We start from the raw sequence: 20,636 nt of genomic DNA on the forward strand, positions 1-20,636 counted from the left end.
TTAGAGATGGAAAATCTCCTCCCAGGAACACTCTATCAATGGCTGCCAGAGGCCGTCCCTGTGAAACCCCAAATGTGCAGCCCCTCGGATTCCCACAGGGGAGTTCTCAGCTCATTCACTTGTCACCCGTGGCTGCAGTCTCTGACAGGGGGAATGTAGAGGGGTTTTTGCCAATTGTCCCTTCTACAGCGCACATAATGGGAGGAGGTTTGGCTTTGTGATGTGAGGCCTGGTCTGAGAACCAGACCTCCTGGGTTCTGTGGCTCTGGAATGGGGTGTGGTCTAGTGGGTGGAGCAAGATTTGTTGACAGTGAGTGAGAGGGGCTTGTGCTGAAGGACCCTGGGTCAATCCCCACCAATTCCTGTGATGTCTACATGTGGCCATGATTTTACTTACCTCTCAATGTAGGTTATTTAGCCCATTCCTGGACACATGTGTTCCATCTGCTGCTGGCCACCCCTGAGATGTAGGTCCTTCATCCACACAAGGACATGGCACATCTAGGTCAATCCAGCAGCTCCCATCCAGTCTTCATCTCCGCAATGGACGGTGAACTCTAACCTGACCAGAGAAAGACAGGGTGGTGTTCTTCAGGGGAATCTGCTGGAGTTCCTGCATCCCCTGCTCCACCTCATACCCCGACATGCTAAAGGTTTTCCAAAGATACCACTAATCTTGGATAAACAAAGCAGCTGAGATGAGGTCAGTGTGGGTGGATTTACTGAGCAGACTGGTTCTAATGGAAGAACAGATTTCTCCCCTGCTCTAGGGAGATTCCCATAGGAAAAGTCTCTGACGGTGGGGGTGGGGGCAATGCAAACCCTCAGCCCCTTGAATGGCAGGAAACCAGGACTCGGGGAGTTAAGGGGTGTCTTTGTCCTGCTGAAGGGAGCAGATCTGGAGAGCAGGAAGAGCACTAGTGGCATTGTAGGAAAGACAGTGACTTCTACCTGTGAAGGTGGCTGAAGCTTCTGGCAGACATTAGAGTCCAGGATCCTTACACCTCCTTTGGGGATCCTTTTCCTAGGAATAAAATAAGGACACCACACAGAGAATGACATTTGAATCCCAGGTCTCGGATCCAGGGAAAAGGGATGATCTCAGCCAGGCTACATACCAGAAACCCGATTTTTGCCCCAAGAGCCACAATTACCCAGATAAGGTTTTCTTCCCCATTTGCTTTCAGGTTATTTACTCACAGTATTCATTTGTTTGCTTTGCCGGGTCTTCACTCTCTGCAGCTCTTCATTGGTTTCAGTAACAGTCTTTCAGTTTTTGCTTCTGTTTCCTCTTCTTACAGTGTAGCATCTGCTTCGCACTTTTTAAAAAAATCAGTTCAAACCAAAACCCTGATCCTACATTGAAGAGGAAGGTTTCTGAGAATTTGGCTGCAGAACTTTAGTGACTGCATATTTCAGTCACTATTATTTATTCAGGTGCAGGTCTGATGCAATCTGCACCCCCAAGAATGCCCATATGACGCACAGGGGGCCCTTAGAATACCTGTTAAAAGAGAAGAAGAGAGTAGATTAAGAGGTGGGGAAATCAACCAATGCATCAGCACTTCTCTGCATCATTGACGCACCAGGCATGGAAGCAAAACAGGTTAAAAATCCCCGTGGTTCTTTCCCACTAGACAGACATCCAAAAAGAAAAAGGCCTTCAGACAATTATTTCCTTACACTCTGAAGGGCTGAAATTCAGCCCTGTGCAGACAGCCAGGGCCAGGTCTGTGCATCACAGCGGGTTTAAGTGGCACTTCACTGCACAGGTGCTGGGAGACTTCGGTGGCACAGTTTTCCTCCTGGATTGGAACAGCTGGCTGGAATCCTGTGAGGTACAGAGCAGAGAGAGGTTAGGACCACAACGTTCACCTCAGAGGCTGAGCTTCTGCAGTCTTTTGGGATGTTCCCATCTGAGGAGGAGGATTTTGGCCAGCTCCAGTTCAGAGCTTTCAGTCACTTCAACCAGTGATTCTCTGGCACAGTTGATCTAAAGTAGCTGAACTTTTCAGGCCTTGCCCCCATCTTCGACCCCCCTCGCACCTTGCATTGCCCTCTAACAGTCCTGTCTCTTCTCTTGATCCCTGCCAAGCCCAAATACAGAGCCTAGCCCATGCTCCTCCTCTCAGACCCTCTCCTCATACGATCCTCCCCTACCTTTGACAAACTGATCTCTGTGCCCTTTACCCAGCTCCTGGAGAAATCATGGCTCCTCAGGACAACTTGGGAGTGGGTGGTTCCAAGCTCTGTGTGGGGTGCGTGGTTTTCTGTCTAAGCATCACTGAGAGCCTGCATGTCTCGATTTCACAGGATGAGTGAAGTCTAGGAAGCGCTGCACTTCTTGAGGACTTCCAACTTCGCCCCATTTATGAATGGCTTCCACCTTATTTGGATCAATCGTAACACCTTCTGGGGAGAGGATGTACCCCAAAAACTCTGTGGATAGTTGGCTGGAGGTTCCGCTTTTCCAATTCTGTGTTGAGACCATGCTGCTGAAACCTCTCCAAGTTCGGATGTGCTGCGTGTGCTGCTCTGGGTTCTCCAAAAGAGACGTATGTCACCCGAATAGATGACACTGTCCCCAAATACATCACTGATGAAGTGTTACAAGATCAGGGGACCATTAGTTGGCTCAAATAGCACATCAGACTGTTAAAAAGTCCATAGTGTATTTTGAAATCTGTCATCCATTTGTCCCTTGCCCAAACAAGCGTTAGACTGGAAATCTTTGCAGATGAAGTTTGATGAAAACCTTTGCAGATTTCCTGTGAGTCAACAATTGTGGGATTCACAACAGAGGGTAATGGTTTCAAATGATCACTTTGTTCAGGAGCTGATTGTCTAAAGAGAGGCGTAGCAGAGTCCCACATTTCTTCTTCCCAAAAAGGACCTGCTCTTAGGACCGGTTTTCATGACTTCTACGCAGGGAGATCCACTAATTCTTGTCCCAACAATGCGTAAATACAGGAAAAAGCAACTTTCAATCAAGGTGGTAGGTCAATAGGGCAGTCATAGTCCCGGTCCAGAGGTAACGAGTCCACATTTCTTTCTAAGGTATCCACGTAATCTTGGTATTTATCAGGAACGCCACCATCAATCAAACCCTAACCTCTCCCCTTGACCCTCCTAAGCCCTACCCATTGACCCCTTAGTCTCTTCCACCTGTCACTGGAAGTCCCGCCCCATGGAGGGTTTTAATTCCGAGGTCAAGGCGGCCACATGACTGGAAGCAAGATGTGTCATGTGACCCCTCTAAGAACTCCTCCCACCACTCTCTATGAATCAGGATGGATTTTACCCCAAAAGGACTATCCCGAGAGGAGATTTGACGTGTGGGGGTGACGGGTCCGGAAGTGGGTCATGTACCCCTCTAATAACTCCTCCCACAACTCTCTACCAATCAGGATGGGTTTCATCCCAAAAGGACCACCCTGAGAGGAGATTTGACCAATCAGGGTGAGTTCTGAGGTGGGGGTGACCCGTCCAGAAGTGGGTCATGTGACCCCTCTAAGAACTCCTCCCACCGCCACTACCAATTAGGATGGGTTTTGACCCAATAGGACTGCCCTAAGAGGAGATTTTGACCAATCAGGGAGAATTCCAGGGCAGGGTGACCCGTCTGGAAGTGGGCCGTATGACCCCACTAAGAACGCCTCCCAAGGCCCTCTGCCAATCAGAGTGCAGCACCATTACCCCATAAGTCCCAGCACCGGACAGATGAGGCCATCTCTTACCAAGGACACATGTTTTAGAAATCGTGGAAAGGCTGCTGAGAGGAAACATGGACTCCTTCACCACTCCCATGAGAACTTCAGACTTTGTTTTAGCCCCAAGGGTCTTTGACCATCCGCGGAGACAGCGCTACATCAGCGACAGTGCCGAGAAAGAGGAGGGAGTGACCAAGGGGAGCCCTTCGGCCCAGCTGTTGATGGATACGCCGGAACCCGAACCCAAAACCCAACTGCTTGTGAGACACCCCAATGAGCATGGTGGCCTCTCTTTGTCCCCCTCTTAGAGGTGGAATGTGATTGAGGCTCAGGGGAGTCACCAGTGGACAAGGTGAACGGAAAAGATATCACACAGGTAAATGAATGATTAAGAAGCAATCACTTCTTAACGGGTAAGGAACCGGGGGTTGTGTAAATCTAAAAACAAGCAGTGGGGTGCTTACACTGTTTCTGTTCTGAAAATCTCTCAACAGTTCGATGATGCCTTTCTAGAGGACCTGGAGGCCGTGGACAGCGTTGCATCAAGCAGTGAAGATGAACCGGGCCCACCTTGGTTTTGCTCAATGCCGATACAAATTGTTGAAGAGGACTCTGAGGATGATGGTGTTTAGGAGGAGGCTTGGCATAGAACTAACAGAGGGTACGTCTACACTACGGGACTATTCCGAATGTGCATAAACCGGTTTTGTAAAACAGATTTTATAAAATCGAGTGTGCGCGGCCACACTAAACACATTAAATCGGTGGTGTGCGTCCATGGTCCGAGGCTAGCGTCGATTTCTGGAGCGTTGCACTGTGGGTAGCTATCCCGTAGCTATCCCATAGTTCCCACAGCCTCCCCCGCCCCTTGGCATTTCCGGGTTGAGATCCCAGTGCCTGATGGGGCAAAAATCATTTTCGCGGGTGGTTCTGGGTACAGCCTCACCCCTCCCTCCCTCCCTGACAGCGGCAGACAACCGTTTCGCGCCTTTTTTGCTTGGTGAACCGTGCAGACGCCATAGCACAGCAAGCATGGACCCTGCTCAGCTCCATACCGCAATCGTGGATGTTTTAAACACCTCGCGCACTCTCGTGCAGTATATGCTGAACCAGGACCTTCGAACCGAGGCGAGTAAGAGGCGGATACGGCAGCGCGGCGATGACAGTGATGAGGACGTGGACACAGAATTATCTCAAACCGCGGGCCCCGGCGCTTTGGAGATCCTGATGGTAATGGGGCAGATTCTATCCATTGAACGCCGATTTTGGGCCCGGGAAACAAGCACTGACTGGTGGGACCGCATTGTGTTGCAGGTGTGGGACGATTCCCAGTGGCTGCGAAACTTTCGCATGCGTAAGGGCACTTTCATGGAACTTTGTGACTTGCTTGCCCCTGCCCTGAAACGCCATAATACCAAGATGAGAGCAGCCCTCACAGTAGAGAAGCGAGTGGCGATAGCCCTGTGGAAGCTTGCAACGCCAGACAGCTACCGGTCAGTCGGGAATCAATTTGGAGTTGGAAAATCTACTGTGGGGGCTGCTGTGATGCAAGTAGCCAAAGCAATCACTAAGCTGCTGCTACGAAAGGTTGTGACTCTGGGAAACGTGCAGGCCATAGTGGATGGCTTTGCTGCAATGGGATTCCCTAACTGTGGGGGGGCGATAGATGGAACCCATATCCCTATCTTGGCACCGCAGCACCAGGGCACCCAGTACGTAAACCGGAAGGGGTACTTTTCAATGGTGCTGCAAGCACTGGTGGATCACAAGGGACGTTTCACAAACATCCACGCGGGATGGCCAGGGAGGGTTCATGACGCTCGCGTATTCAGAAGCACTACTCTGTTTAAACGGCTGCAACAAGGGACTTACTTCCCAGACCAGAAAATAACAGTTGGGGATGTTGAAATGCCTGTCGTTATCCTGGGGGACCCAGCCTACCCCTTGATGCCATGGCTCATGAAGCCATACACAGGCAGCCTGGACAGTGGTCAGGATCTGTTCAATTACAGGCTGAGCAAGTGCAGAATGGTGGTGGAATGTGCATTTGGCCGTTTAAAGGCGCGCTGGCGCACATTACTGACTCGCTCAGACCTCAGCCAAACCAATGTCCCCTATGTTATTGCTGCTTGCTGTATTCTCCACAATCTCTGTGAGAGTAAGGGGGAGACCTTTATGGCGGGGTGGGAGGCTGAGGCAAATCACCTGGCCGCTGATTACGCGCAGCCAGACACCAGGGAGATTAGAAGAGCACACCAGGAAGCGGTGCGCATCAGAGAAGCTTTGAAAACGAGCTTCATCAATGGCCAGGGTACAGTGTGACTGCTGTGTTTGTTGATGAACACCCAACCCCCTTGATTGACTCAGTCCCTGTAAGCAACTCCCCCTCCCCCTTCGAGTACAGCTTACTTATGCAAATAAAGTCACTCATTTAAAAAGCATGAATTCTTTATTGATTCATTATAAAAAGAGGGAGAGAAGTAAGGGTGTGCTTTGGGAGGAGGAAAGGAGGGATGGAGAAGGCCATTAAAAAAATAAAATTCAGAGTAACGACATCCTTCTGGTTGGGCTGTCCACGGGGGTGGAGTGGGCGGGTGCACGGAGCCTCCCCCACGCGTTCTTACACGTCTGGGTGAGGAGGCTAAGGAACATGGTGAGGGGGGAGGGTGGTTATACAGGGGCTGCAGCGGCACTCTGTGATCCTGCTGCCGTTCCTGAAGCTCCACAAGACGCCGGAGCATGTCAGTTTGATCACGCAGCAGCCCCAGAGTTGCATCCCGCCACCGCTGATCTTCCTGCCGCCACCGCTGATTTTCCTGCCGGTCTTCCTGCCGCCACCTCTCATCTCGGTTGTCCCTCCTGTCCTCACGTTCATCCCTCCTGTCCTCACGTTCACTGGCCTCTTTCCTGTAATTTGAAACCACGTCCTTCCACTCATTCAGATGAGCTCTTTCATTGCGTGTAACTTCCATAATATCCGAGAACATCTCATCTCGCGTCTTCTTTTTCCTCCGCCTTATCTGTGCTAGCCTTTGGGATGGAGGAGGGACGCTTGAAATATTTGCAGCTGCATGAGGGAGATAAATATTTAGAAAGATACATTTTACAGAACAATGGTTATACTCTTTCACAGTGAAAAGCACTATTCACCTTACATAGCACATGTGATTTCCCTACAAGGTCGCATTTTTCATCTTAATAGTGCCTGCTTGCAACTCTTGGGTTACAGATCTCAGACACAGGTCCAGGCATCAGGATTCAGCTTGCATGCGGCCATGGTAAGCCACTGTCTCAGTGATTTACCCCTCCCCCCCCCAACGCATGGCTAATACCACGCTAGCTCCCTGCTAATCAACAACCTTCCCCCTCCCCCCACCCACTGCTTGTCCGGTAGCTTGGGGAAGATCGCCTCGCCGGTGACCAAACAGAAAAGATCATCGGCATTTCACTCCTCCCCTCCCCCCGCTTCGCTACGTGCAGGAAAGTGTTTTTTTTAAGCTGCTGCATTCCACGAACCCAGTAGAAAAATGGCCACCCCCCCTTACTTAAATTCCTGATTTCTAACCAGGTTATCCTGAACGATATCACTTTGCTGAGGATAACAGAACAAGATAAAGAGCGCATGCTTCTTGAATGCCAGCAGTCACCGGGACCATACGCCGCTATGCTTTGCCACGCAATGATACCTGATTACTTGCTACATGCATGGCATGGTAAAGTGTCCTACCATGGTGGGCGGAACAAGGATGCTTTGCCCAGAAACCTTCTGCAAAGGCTTCTGGAGTACCTACAGGAGCGCTTCATCGAGATGTCCCTGGAGGATTTCCTCTCAATCCCCGGACATGTTAACAAACTTTTCTAAGTAACTATACTGTCTGCGAATGCGTCCCAAGTCCTCAGGGCAAATCAATCATTAAAAAAGGCTTGCTTAAAAAACACTGTTTGCTATTTGCAAAGGTACACTCACCAGAGCTCCCTTCCATGGCGTCATTCTCTGGAATAGTTGCTTGTGAGGGCTGGGAGCAGGGTAATTCCGTCAGGGTGATAAAAAGCTCCTGGCTGCTGGGGGTCACGGAGTGCTGTGTGCTCTCTGCGAGGTCTTCCTCCTCTTCTTCATCTTCATCTTCCCCGTCTGACATGGCAGAGATTACAACCCCCACCTCGGAATCCACGGTCAGGGGTGGGGTACTTGTGGCGCAGCCCCCTAAAATTGCATGCAGCTCAGCATAGAAGCGGCATGTTTTTCGACCTGCCCCGGACCTTCCGTTTGCTTCTTTGGTTTTCTGGTAGGCTTGTCTGAGCTCCTTAACTTTCACTCTGCACTGCACGGAGTCCCTGCTGTGGCCTTTATCCGTCATAGACTTAGAAATTCTTTCAAATACTTTTTCATTTCGTCTTTTGGAACGCAGTTCTGTTAGCACTGAATCCTCTCCCCATATAGCGATCAGATCCATTACCTCCCGAGCGGTCCATGCTGGGGCTCTTTTTCGATTCTCAGGAGACTGCATTGTTAACTGTGCTGATGAGCTGTGCGTGGTCACCTGTGATGATGAGCTCTCCACGCTGGGGAAGCAGGAAATGAATTTCAAAAGTTTGCGGGGCTTTTCCTGTCTACCTGGCCAGTGCATCCGAGTTGAGAATGCTGTCCAGAGCGGTCAGTGGTGCACTGTGGGATAGCTCCCGGAGGCCAATACCGTCGATTGCGGCCACACTAACCCTATTCCGATATGTTAATACCGATATTAGCGCTACTCCTCTCGTCGGGCAGGAGTACAGAAACCGATTTAAAGAGCCATTAAAATCGATATAAGGTGCCTCCTAGTGTGGACGGTTGTGGCGTTAAATCGGTTTTAGGCTCCTAAAACCGATTTAAACGCCTAGTGTAGACCAGGCCTGAACCAGTGGAGCCCATGACCATGCTTTTAAAGAAAATAACCTGCTTACAGCTGGAGTGGAAAAATTGCAGGCACCTTCTGGTTTGGTTATTTTCTTTAAAACACAGTCAGGGTCTCCACTCACTTGCACAGCATTTCTCCAGTGATGGGAATCATGTGAAGAAGGACGTGTGTATCACTAATTGTGGTTTTTTGCTATAAAACCTGTTGAAAAATCTCTATTCAGGGGGACGCCAGTTCTCTGGTCCCCCCCCCACCCCCCGCATGCTCATAATAAAGGGGCCTCGGGCGATTCTGATCCAAACACACCGCGGGGTCGTTTTTCCACGACACGGATTGATATTGGCCGTCTAGTCCGCACAAAAAGTTACAGATCCCATTTTAACTATAGTTGTGCTTAATACTGTTTTAAAAAACTTTAGTTATTACACAGTTTGTATAGGGATTTGGTGGTAATAGTAACTAACATTTTTGCTTGTTTTTTAACCTGAAGGCCCAAACACACATGGGGGGAATGGAACAAGCATGTGCTTGCAACACTTTCTCCCATAGTGAAAGGGAACCTTTTTGCAACTGGCTTTTAAAAGCATGGGCGGTGTCGGGGGGGGGGGGCGGGTATTGAAAAGTATATGGAGGCAAACTTGGTTTGGTGTGTTTCTAAAGCTGCTGATTTGTATGTGAGGGGGTCTGTGCAAGGCATAGGTGTAGGGTTTTAAAAGTACTTGGTTTGTTTCAAACTAAAAAGTTTTTATTTACTGTGCATAATGTGATGTGTTTTTAAAAATGGGTTTGAGGCAATTGTGGGGAATCTCCTAACTAACCCAAAGGCCCAAGCACACATGGCTGGAGGACAGAACAAGCAGGGGCCTTTTAAATGCATGGGCATGGGGGGTTATTGAAAAGTATATGGCTGCAAACTTGGTTTGGTGTGTTTTCTAAAGCTGCTGTTTTGTGTGTGAGAGGGGTCTGTGCAAGGCATAGGTGTAGGGTTTTAAAAGTACTTGTTTTGTTTCAAACCAACAGGGTTTTTTCCTGTGCAAAATGTGGTTTAGAATGGATTTTAAAAGCAGTTTGGTTTTTTATTCTGCAAAATGTATTTTTAAAAAATGTTTTTGAGGTTTTTGTTGTTGTTTGTTTGTTTTTGTTTTGTTTTTAAGTGGTAGAAATAAACTCAAAACCTGTGTTTGTTGTACAGCCTGAAATGGATGATCTGTTTTAAAGCTGTGACTTTTTAAACAAAAAAACACCCTAATGAATATTTAGTTTTTAAGTTTACAAGACGGTTTCATGTGTTTTATAATAATGCTGTTTGCTCCACAGTACGGTGAAAACATGAGAGATCCTTAGAGCAGAGGGAAAACGAGCTCAAAAGAAAAGGGAACGAGACAGCTGAAAGGGAAAATTCACCAGGATCAGTGACTGAGGGATGGATGAAGCCCAGTAAATATATTTTGCTTATTGGTTGGGTTGTTCTAGGAGGTTTTGTATTTGAAGTGAATACATAGGTGTGGGTGCGAAAGATGGTAACGTTCAGTTTTGTAAAATGGTTCCCTCCACCCCCCATAGGCATGGGCAACTTTTCTGACAATGCTTAGTCAGCGCTACAAGGACACCTCCTCCAGAACCGCCAAAGAACCAGGAATCTGCTTTGAGACCTTTAACAACGCAAAACAGCACAAGAGTGCAGATGAAGCATCCGGGCAGTCCAAACCTCATATCCGTCAAACCCAAGGGCAAAACAAGACTCTGGTAAAAAACAACCACACAACCACAACTCCAGTTCCTCAGAGGCCACTGCCACACCAAACCCTGAGAAAACGCTCACATTCACAAACCCGGAGCATGCGCTCGTGGGGTTGTGAATAAAACACCAAGGACTGACAAACCATTCTCCCAAAACCATAAGCTCGTCACTGCTCCCCTATATTCTAGTATTTGGGAACAGTCTGATGCTTCATTTAGAAAACTGATGGACACTGTGTCCCCAGGGGGCTAAAAGAACGGCATTCTAAAAAGAGTTGGGAAAAATCTGACACTTCGCTCAGAACACTGGTGACCTCTGTATCCTCAGGGGGCCTAACGACCGACCGCAACTCGGTTATTGGATGCTGAAATGAGTCTGTTCTTCAAAGAACTGACTTAGCTGAATACTAAAAGGCTAAACCTTACATCACCGAGCTTCAAAGGTGCCTAAAGTACGTGAAGCCGAGCGATGTGGATAAAGTGAAAATCAGTCTGTTTCTACCAGAACAGAGACAGAATGTAACTGCCAACCCCTCAGAAACACCAAAGACCTCAGACTCTGTTGCTCAGGAGGTGCTGGATAACATGAAGAAGCGTTCTAAGAAAAATGCATTAGTATTGCTAAAGAAGCTGGGCCAGGCTACAAATCTCTCTTCATGGAACAATAAATGGACTTTTGTGTACAAAGGCTCTGTGGTTAATGGTTCTAACATGCTAGACTTAGTCCGGGCCGTGACCCAGACGCGCTCTGTTCTTAGCAGACATGGACTTTAAAGATGGGATGTGTTTATGAATGTCATGACGGAACGGAATGTACCACCTTCCCTCATGGGCACTGCGGCCAACAGAGCTCTATTGGAACTTCTCACGACCTCGACCGTAACTTGATCCAGAGGTGAAAGTAAGCCGGTACGGTCCAGTATGGAGTACCAGCCAGAGCCAGTACGCCGTGCCGGACCGCACCGGCTTCCTCGGCGGGGATTTAAAGGGCTCAGAGCTCCTGCGGCTGCAGGGAGCCCAGAGCCCTTTAAATCCCCCCCACAGCTCCAGCAGCTGGGCTGGGGCCAGAATTTAAAGGGCTCAGAGCAGGAGTGAAAGTAACTTCCAGGACTTACCGGTACTGCCGGAGTCCTGAGGGGGCGTGGCCTCAACCGGAAGAGGCAGGGCCTCTCAAGATTTAAAAGTCCTGGGGCACCGGCTGTGGCCAGGAGCCTAGGGCCTGTAAATCAACCCAGGACTCAGCGGCTGCGGCAAATTAAAGGGCCCGGGGCTCTGGCCACCGCAGAGCCCCAAGCCCTTTAGATTCCCCCCGCAGCTCTGGCAGCCGGGTTTGGGTATGGATTAAAGGGCCCGGCCGCCCGGAGCTCCCACTGCTGCGGGGAGCCCGAGCCTTGCCAGGCTGGGGACGGGATTTGAAGGGCCCGGAGCGCCTGCCACTGCGGGGACCCCCAAGCCCTTTAAATCCCAGCACCAGACTGGCCGCCGGAGCTGCAGGGGGTGGATTTAAAGGGCTCTGGGCTCCCCACAGCCACGGGAGCTCCTAGCCCTTTAAATCCCCGCCGAGGACGCCGGTGCAGTCCGGCATGGCATACTGGCTCTGGCTGGTACGCTGTACTGGACCGTACCGGCTTACTGTCACCTCTGGCTCAGAGCTCCCATGGCTGCGGGGAGCCCAGAGCCCTTTAAATTGCCCCCAGCAGTTCCGGCACCCAGGCTGGGGCCGGGAATTAAAGGGCTCAGAGCTCCCACAGCTGCGGGGAGCCCAGAGCCCTTTAAATTCCCCCTGCAGCTCTGGCGGCCGGCTTGGGGCTGGGATTTAAAGGGATCGGGGCTCCCCACAGTGGCGGGAACTCTGGGCCCTTTAAATCCATGCCCGAACCCAGCTGCCAGAGCCCCGGGTTGATTTAAAAGCCCTGGGGCTCCCAGCCACAGCCGATGCTCCAGGACCTTTAAATCTTGAGACGCCCCACCTCTTCCGGTTGAGGCCACGCCCCCTCAGGACTCCGGCAGTACCGGTAAGTCCTGGAAATTACTTTCACACCTGACTTAATCATTCCTTTACCTGTGTTCACCTTGTCCGCCGGTGACTCCCCCAAGCCGCAATCGCATTCCACCTCTAAGGGGGTGGACAAAGAGAGGCCACCATGCTCATTGGGGTGTCTCACAAGCAGTTGGGTTTTGGGTTCGAGTTCCAGCGTATCTATCAACATTTGGGCCAAAGGGCTCTGCTTGGTCGCTCCCTCCTCTTCCTTGGGACTGTCGCTGATGTAGAGATTTCTCCGCGGATGGTCAAAGACCCTCGGGGCGAAGACAGAGTCCGAAGTTCTCACGGGGGTGGTGAAGGAGTCCAGGTTTCCTCTCAGCAGCCTTCCCATGATTTCTAAAACATGTGTCCTTGGTAAGAGATGGCCTTGTCTGTCCAGCGCTGGGACTTATGAGGTAATGGTGTTGCACTCTGATTGGCAGAGGGCCTTGGGAGGAGTTCTTAGTGGGGTCGTACGGCCCACTCCCAGACGGGTCATCCTGCCCCAGAACTCACCCTGATTGGTCAGAATCTCCTCTTGGGGTGGTCCTGTCAGGACAAAACCGATCCTAATTGGTCGAGGGCAGTGGGAGGAGTTCTTAGAGGGGTCACAAGACCCATGTCTGGACGGGTCATCCCCCCACCCCAGAACTCGCCCTGATTGGTCAAATCTCCTCTTGGGGTGGTCCTTTTGGGACGAACCCCATCCTGATTGGTAGAGGGTGGTGGGAGGAGTTCTTAGAGGGGTCACATGACACACCTTGCTTCCAGTCATGTGGCCGCCTTGACCATGAAGTAATACCCCCATGGGGTGGGACTTCCGGTGACAGGTGGGAGGGACTAAGGGGTCATGGGGCGGAGTTAGGGTTTGAGTAATGGTGGGGCCTTTCTACTGCTGCTGGGTGTCCAAGTCAAGAATACTTGATCATGTCCAGGCAGAACCAGAGCCAGTGTCCAAATCCAGGCCAGAGGTCAAAGCCGGGTGGTCAGAAGTACGAGCCAAAGTCCATATCCACGCCAAAGGTCGAATCCATGTTGTCAAAATCCGAGGGGTTGGGGAAGATCAGGAGGAGGAGGAGGCAATGCTGTGGAACGGGTGGGTGGAGGGCCTGGAGTGAGGCTTGAGAAAGGCAAGGAGAATACTGAGCCGGGGTTCATAACCAAAATCTGAAGCCAAGAAGGGTCACGCCAAAGTCATAGCCAGAGACCAGAGTCAAGAGTCCAGCCAGAGTCAACAGCGAAGAAACCGGAGGGTGGAGCAAGGCAGGGCAGGGTGGTACATGCAGGCGGGAATGAGGATGACTTACTGGAGCCCTGGAGACCCGTCATCGGGGGACTCCCTTCCTAGCAATAAAAGAAGGACAGCAGGATGACAAAGATGTCTCTGAGCCTGGGGACCAAGCCAAGGGGAGCTCCCATCCAGGCTATGTGCCAGGACCCCGTCACCCTCCCTGTTCATTTCACACTCACAGACCCCCTAGCCGGAGGGGAGAATAAAGGGCAGAAAGCAAAGGTGCCTCTGGGGGAAAAGCTCTAGGCTGGGACCCAGTTCACTTCCCAGATCTACACCCAGGATTGTGTGACCAGGACCACAGCACTTCCTCCGCGTCTCAGTTCCCACCTGCCAGATGGGGAGGATCCTTCCCTGCCCCAGAGTGTTCGGGAGGAGTTTCATTCCTGGCTGGGAAGGGTTCAGATACCAGGTGGGTGGATTGGGCCCCAGGTGGGGGATGGTCGAACATTCGCTGCATCAGGGGTGACACGAGGCCATGGGAAGGTCTGAGCAGTGACGACAGGGGAGGGGCTCCATGTCAGGCCACCCGTCCCAGACTGCAATGGCTATTGAGCATAACCCCTGCGTCTGTGGATGCTCTCACTTCTGGGCCAGCCCCACAGCCTGATTCTTCTGAACCAGTATCTGGCCTGGCCCCAGCTCCAGGGGTTGGGGTGGGGCAGGGTGTTCAGAGCGAGGTGCTCGGCCTTGGTTTCTCTCAGTGCTGCGGGCTCTATGGCCGCGCCCCCCAGCCCTTCCCCCCAGGCACAGTGAGACAGAGCAGTACCTGAAGCAGGGGGTGGGAGCTGGTTATGCAAAGGCGGGGGGGTCTTCAGTGCTGCCCCACGGAGCACAGCCCCTGCAGGGCTTTGGGGACCTGGCGCAAGCACCTGATGGTAAATAGCTCGGCCATGATCTTTGCTGTAATGTCCCCCTGTTGCAAGGGAACAAGGATCAATCAGAGACTCGGACACCCACGAGAACGAAGGGTATTAACGGCGCCAGCAGCCAGCAAAATTTCCTCTCCACCTCTCCCCATGTCTGAGGGACAGATTCCCCCACCCAATCCCCGAGGCGAAATCTTCTTTCTTCTCTAGTGACTTCCATCCCCTCTCTCACCATTGTGGAATGAACTCCTGCCCCCACTCCTCTCAGTCCCCCCGCGAGAACGGTTCTACCTCCCAACCCAGCGGGAATCCAGCTCCGCTCCCCAGAGTCCCCTCAGCCAACCTCGCCCCCTCCAGCTGAGGGGCTGGGAGGCTTTGGGCAGTAGTGGCGTGGGGTGAGAGGAAGTGGACACCTTTCCCCAAGGGATTCCCCCATCCTTAACATGATGCCATGGACATTAGCTCTGGTGAATGGGGCACTTAAGCAGCCTCTGCTGACTGACTCCTCCAGTTCTCCCAGAGCAGGTGGTGGCTGGGATAACATGATACCAGAGCACTAGGAACCGGCCTGAGGCCCGGAGGGGGATGAAAGGCTCACAGAGGTGGCTAGGGGAGTTGGCAGCCCCTAGCATGAGCAATGGCAGTGTGTTGTGTTGATGTGATGCCTGTTAGGAAATAGCCTTGCTGGAGAGCTGGGTCTGCCCTGCTTTGAGCTGCTCAGGGGACAAGCTGGCACTGACCAATGGCACCAGCCTGGGGTCACCCTCTCCTTGCTCCCTGGTCAGCGCATGGGGATGGGATGGGAGTGATTTTCAATGGCCTGGAGGCGAAAGGCCCTGGGGTTCCCTCCCCAGTTGATCCCTCTTTGGTTACCTTGTCCCCTATCAGCTGGCCGGCTTCCCCCAAGATGGACTACATCAGCACCAGGCCAGCCTGGCTAACACGGAGCAGGGGGTCGTGGATGGCCAGCAGCCCCGCCTGGAGGAAAGTGCTCTTCTGGTCTTCGGTGAATATCTCTCTGAAGACCTAAAACCAACAGAACCAGAGCCCTTGCAATGGCCCAGAACCAGGCTCCAAATCCCTCTAGTGTCTCACAAGGTGGAGAAGAGTCCTGGAGCAGCCAACCTTTGGGGTCCCATGGACCAGGAACCCCCTTCAGTAGGAGGCTGAAGGCACTGAGGCCTCAAATAGCTCTTTCTGGAGCAGGATTCACCGCAGGTGGCATGAGATGCTGGGAATGTGTCTGCACGCTCTGGAACCCAGCTCACACAGACAACCCAGGACCCCTGCTGCTCCCAGCAGTGATAGCTCTTGCAGCTCACCCACTAGAGGTTCGGGGTCTTTTAGATCTGGTTCATTCCCACGCCTCACCCCACGGACATTCCCAAGAGCCTCACATACTCTGCTGGAAATAAGGAGTAGGCTCTTGCCCTGTGTCCATGACACACTCACTGCAGGGGGAGACAGCGCCACACCTGAGCTGCTGCAATGCACCGGCGGAAAGTCCTTACCTCGCCCACCCTGGCCAGGTTTCTGTACCCCAGACGCTCAGGGTCCTGGAGCCCATCCTGGCACCACAGGTCTGGTGCCTCTCTGGTGTTGAGCCCTGGGGGAGAAAGACACACCCATTGGGGAGGTTTGGCCTTCCACTTTCAGTGCCTGTTTCCTTCTGGGTGCACACTGGCCAGGCTCCTCGTGGCATCCATGGCCCAATGGAATCGCAGGGTCCGTACCAGGCAGGTTACTACCAGAAGGGGGATTTGTTTCAGCCATCACAGTTGTCATGTGACCCTTGCGGTCATTGTGCTCTGGGAGTGGGTGCCTGTTCATGGGGGTGTCTAATACTGAGATTCCCCCCACACCCACTGAAGTCAGGATTTGGCCCTGGCTACCCAAATGGTGACATCCTACAAGCTTTGTGTCCGTCCCCTGTGGTCCCTGCTCCTGTCCCTGTCCTCATGATGGGCTCTTTCCCTCCATGTGTCTCAATAGCTCCGTTCCTGTCCCCTCACAAGCTGACTGCCCCATGGGTGGGCTGATTTCCCTGGGCTGGGGGACAGAGCTGGGCTCTGAGATAAAGCAGCCAATTTCCCTGGCACTTTCACACTCATCTCCCTAATTCAGAGAGAGGGGGAGAGAAAGAGTCATCATCTAAGCTGGGGTCGGTCTCAGAGGAGGGGGCTTCTTTCTGTAGGGTCCCATTGCCCAGCAGAGGGAGTCTCAAAGGAGTGGCCTTGTTTCTATTGGGGTTCCTCTTCCCCGCTACAGCGGGTCTAAACAGAGAGGCCTTAGTTCCAGGGGCGGCTCTAGGCATTTTGCCGCCCCAAGCACAGCAGGCAGGCTGCGTTCGGCGGCTTGCCTGCGGGAGGTCCGCTGGTCCCGCGGCTTCGGCGGACCTCCCACAGCCGTGCCTGCGGGATGTCCAGAAGCCGTGGGACCAACGGACCTCCCGCAGGCAAGCTGCCGAAGGCACCCTGCCTGCCACGCCCGCGGCGCCGGCAGAGTGCCCCCCGCGGCTTGCCGCCCCAAGCACGCGCTTGGTGTGCTGGGGCCTGGAGCCGTCCCTGCTTAGTTCTACAGGCGTCCCAATGGCCAGCTGGAGCTAGTCTCCGAGAGGCTCATTTCCATGGGGTCTCATTGCCCAGCAGGGTTTCTTACCCCTCTTCTGAAGCAGGAGCCAGTGAAGCCAATATATCCCACCCCTGGCTTGCCGACTGATGTCACTGGCTGGGTGGGATATACAGAGATCCAGCTGCAGCACGAATTCGCCTGCCTTAGAGAAGGCGGAGGAGGTCTGGTGGAAGGAGGAGGAGAGGGGAATCCATCAACATTCTCCCTTCAGCTCCCCAGCACCCCTGGACCTGAGCTCTGCTCCCACCCCTCTGTAGGAGGCGCTGGGGGAGAGGAGCGAGAGCCCTCTTCCTCTGTGCCCCCAAGAGAGCTTGGAGCAAAGGGACCAGGGCAAGGGCCCTCACTGAGCACTCGCTGCCTCGCTGCTCCAGAATAACAAGGGCCCTGAGGCCAGGCATGACCCTGCCAGCCAGCGGCCAATGGAACGCAGTCCCTTACGGACCCAGGGGGGACCAATTAGCCAGGGGATGAGGAACTTGACTCAAGCCCTGACTCTGCAGGATGCTGGGGTCAGAGGTCACTTACGTCAAATCCAGGCAGGGAGGTGGCAAACTGGAGCAGGGCAGCGCTGGTCTGTATGGCCCTGGCTCTCTCCTGGGTGTTTTTTGACTGGAGAGCGAGATGGATGTGCTGCGGGAGAAGGAGGCAGGGGAGGGTCAGCGGGCAGGCGTACATGCTCTACAAACAAGTCTCTCCCCCTCCCCAAGGGGCTGAGACTTTGTGCTCAGGGTGGAATAGCTGAGCCCTGGTCGCAGAGCTTGAAAAGGGGGTTCATGACATTGCCCACATCTTGCTGGGCACAAGCTCCTTGTCTCTCCAGGCTGGGACAATGGTCAGTCTTGGGGCTGGTCTATTTGCTCTGAACCCCTGATCCATGATCAGCACGTCAGGATCAAGGCACATGCCCTGGACCCCAGACCCCAGCTGCAAAGGCCTTGGTAGGATGGATGGAACGGCCGTGAGGACAATCCCTCCGGGAACTGCAGTGTCCCTAGGACAGAAGAGCTGATTCCCTGAGGCTCCTCCTGTATCTCAGGGTCTCCCTAGAGAGGAGCCAGTGACTTTTCTCAGAAGCCCATGTCCTGCATCTCACAGAGGTTTCAGTCTCTCAGTCTCCAGCCAGGCCTGGTGCTCACTGTTAGTGCTTAATGCAACCGCGCAGAGCGCTGGCTGACAGTCCCAGCTCCTTCCCCCTGCACTGGCAGCTCTGGGAAGCATGGCCGGCTGGGTCCAAGCTGGAAGGACACAATGGAAACATGGCTCTTCTAGTCTCTCCTTTGCTGCCCGCCCACGGGGTTCAAGGGCAATTCCACCCCAGAACATCCCATTCTATTCACCTCCAAGAGGTGCTGCAGCTTGTCCATGGTGGGGGTCTCTGTCAGCAGGCCCCTGAGCAGGATGACCAGGCTCTGCGAATAGTTGATGTACAGAGCCTGCAAAGAAGAGGGAGCACGTCTTGGGACATGGGGCTACACCAGTCAGGGGACAATTAGGAGGGTTCTCCAGGAGTCCCGGCAAGACTCAAAAGGCACATCCTGGCCTCTCCCATTCACATCACTCCAGGGATATTTAGCAAGAGTTCATGGCCAGATGCCTGCTGCCTAGTCAGTCCTTGCTCTTAGCAGTTCTCTGTGCAGGGCCTGGTATCCAGCAGCGTATGGATCAGCCAAACTCAATGGGTGGGAGGTAGGATCCCCGGGAGAGTCCAGGAAGGAGATCAGAGAATGGGGAGAGGAGGAAGGTCTGGGATCAGCCACGGAGGGGTAATGCAATCTCCTCTGGAGGGAAGGGGCCCCCCCTGCCAGTTTGTCCCAGGCCTGTTCCCAGCTCTGCTCACCCCTCCCCTATTCTCAGCAGCTCCATCAAAGCGAGGGAGCAGGGACCAGAGCCTACTCCTGCTCCTGGGCCAGAGAAGTAGGATGAGGACCTACCCGGAAGTGTGTGGTGTCCTGTCCAGTGCCCAGGGTGTACATTCTGTTCAGAAGAGCCCGCAGGAGGCGAGATTCCAGCTCCAGGGCAAGCGGTGGCTTCAGTTTGCTGGCAGGAGAGAGGAGCCTGTCGTACACTTTGCAGCACCAGCGTGGCGCTGGCACTGCCATGGGCATGACCCCCTCCCCCGCAGTCATCCCCTCCCTACGGCCGGCCGCTGTAACGTTCCTGGAGTGAAATCAACCCCCCAGCCAGGAAAGAGGGGACGCTCCCGCCTCCTCTGCTGGGGGATGGGAACAGCCACAGCCGGGGGTAACCTAGGCGGGGGAGGAGCTGTGACTCCTGGCTCTGGGCCCGGTCAGCACCAGGGTTAGGGCAGCTGGATGGGAGGGTCCCGGTACCTGAGGCTGCAAACTGCGGCCATGGAGCTGGGCATGATGGAGCTTGGCTCTGACGGACCAGGGAGATTTTCAATCAGCTCCTGGGAGACCCCAAGGAAACAAAACTGCATGTGAGACTCAGGCCCTGCAGATGCACTGGCACTTCTCCGGGAGGAGCCCAAAGTGCTCTGCAGAAACAGCCAGTGTCACCCCCACCCCCAACCAGCTGGGCCCCCCCATTCCTCCCATCCATCAAACTTCCTTTCCCCTCTCCCCCCAAACTCCTCCCACCCCTCCCCCACTGCCAGCTCCCCATCAGTGTCACAATTCTCCCCTTCCCTGCTCCCCAGTGCTCCGCCCCAGGAACCCCTGTCTTCTGCTTCCCGCTCCGGCCCCACTAACGCTTCCTCCCATGTCTGGCTCCCTCGCCCCAGGGGCCAGGCACAGGGTCCCACTCACCGCAATGCTCTCGAGGGCCTCTTTGGAGACCAGGGGCTCCAGGGTGTCCCGCCCCTGCTTCTGTGCTGAGAAGCACAGACGCGGCACAGCGTGGAGGAAGCGGAGCTGTTTGGCCCTGTCCGCCACCAACTAGGAGTGGGGTGGGGGGGGAGAGAGAGAGAGAGAGAGCCTGTTACATAGGGACCTCCCCGCCCAACCCAAACCAGCTCCAGGGCTCAGGACCTCCATGGGGTTGGACAGGGAAAGTCGCCCCCTTCCCGAAACCAGTGTCGCCCTGCACAGACATGGGGTTGTAACTGGGATAGTGTCTGCGGGGAGCGGAAACCTTGGCCCGTGTGGGACAAATGTCCCCACTTTGGGGTGCCAGATAACAGAGAAGATGTGTCCCCCCATTGGGGGTGAGGGATTCTCTGGTACAAGGCCCCCCTGCCTGGGTGGGGATGGAACAAGGAGCAGGACAGACTTGGTGGCAGCGCAGCTGGGGGATTTTTGTACCTCAGCTCTGCCCTGGAGGTGCTGCTGGATCACCGTGATGGGAGACAAATCCTCCTCCTCCTCCTCTTCTTCCTCCTCACCCCATGACACCTGGGCACTGGGGGTCTCTGCACCAGGGAGGGAAGGAGAAAGTTTAAAGCCTTCTGCTGCTGGGTGGATGCAGTGGACAGAGAAGACTCCATGTTTCCCCTTTCTCTGTAAGGAGCCCCAT

The 20,636-nt window shown here is 53.6% G+C and overlaps 1 protein-coding gene across 1 annotated transcript; it reads right to left on the reverse strand.

The window, feature by feature from the left end:
* Window positions 1-775: 775 nt before the first annotated feature.
* Window positions 776-20,038, reverse strand: LOC123377041. Its single transcript, XM_045029430.1, has 12 exons — window positions 19,931-20,038; window positions 19,493-19,572; window positions 19,094-19,199; window positions 18,500-18,595; window positions 17,688-17,792; window positions 17,190-17,325; window positions 16,043-16,137; window positions 15,405-15,557; window positions 14,432-14,578; window positions 1,684-1,831; window positions 1,201-1,504; window positions 776-1,024 (listed from the first exon to the last, which is right to left on the reverse strand). Exons 2-8 carry the CDS (start codon window positions 19,525-19,527, stop codon window positions 15,444-15,446), a joined length of 687 nt encoding a protein of 228 aa, XP_044885365.1. The 5' UTR covers window positions 19,528-19,572; window positions 19,931-20,038; the 3' UTR covers window positions 776-1,024; window positions 1,201-1,504; window positions 1,684-1,831; window positions 14,432-14,578; window positions 15,405-15,443.
* Window positions 20,039-20,636: the final 598 nt, after the last annotated feature.

This window comes from Mauremys mutica, chromosome 9, assembly GCF_020497125.1.
Source record: "Mauremys mutica isolate MM-2020 ecotype Southern chromosome 9, ASM2049712v1, whole genome shotgun sequence".
Taxonomy (NCBI): Eukaryota; Metazoa; Chordata; order Testudines; family Geoemydidae; genus Mauremys; species Mauremys mutica.

Coding starts and splice junctions, on each gene's coding strand:
- LOC123377041 (XM_045029430.1), bottom strand. CDS start 19,527: ATGCCCAGCTCCATGGCCGCAGTTTGCAGCCTCAG. Junction 18,596..19,093: donor AGGACACCACACACTTCCGG/GTAGGTCCTCAT, acceptor TCTTCTTTGCAG/GCTCTGTACATCAACTATTC. Junction 15,558..16,042: donor ACCTGGCCAGGGTGGGCGAG/GTAAGGACTTTC, acceptor TGTTGGTTTTAG/GTCTTCAGAGAGATATTCAC.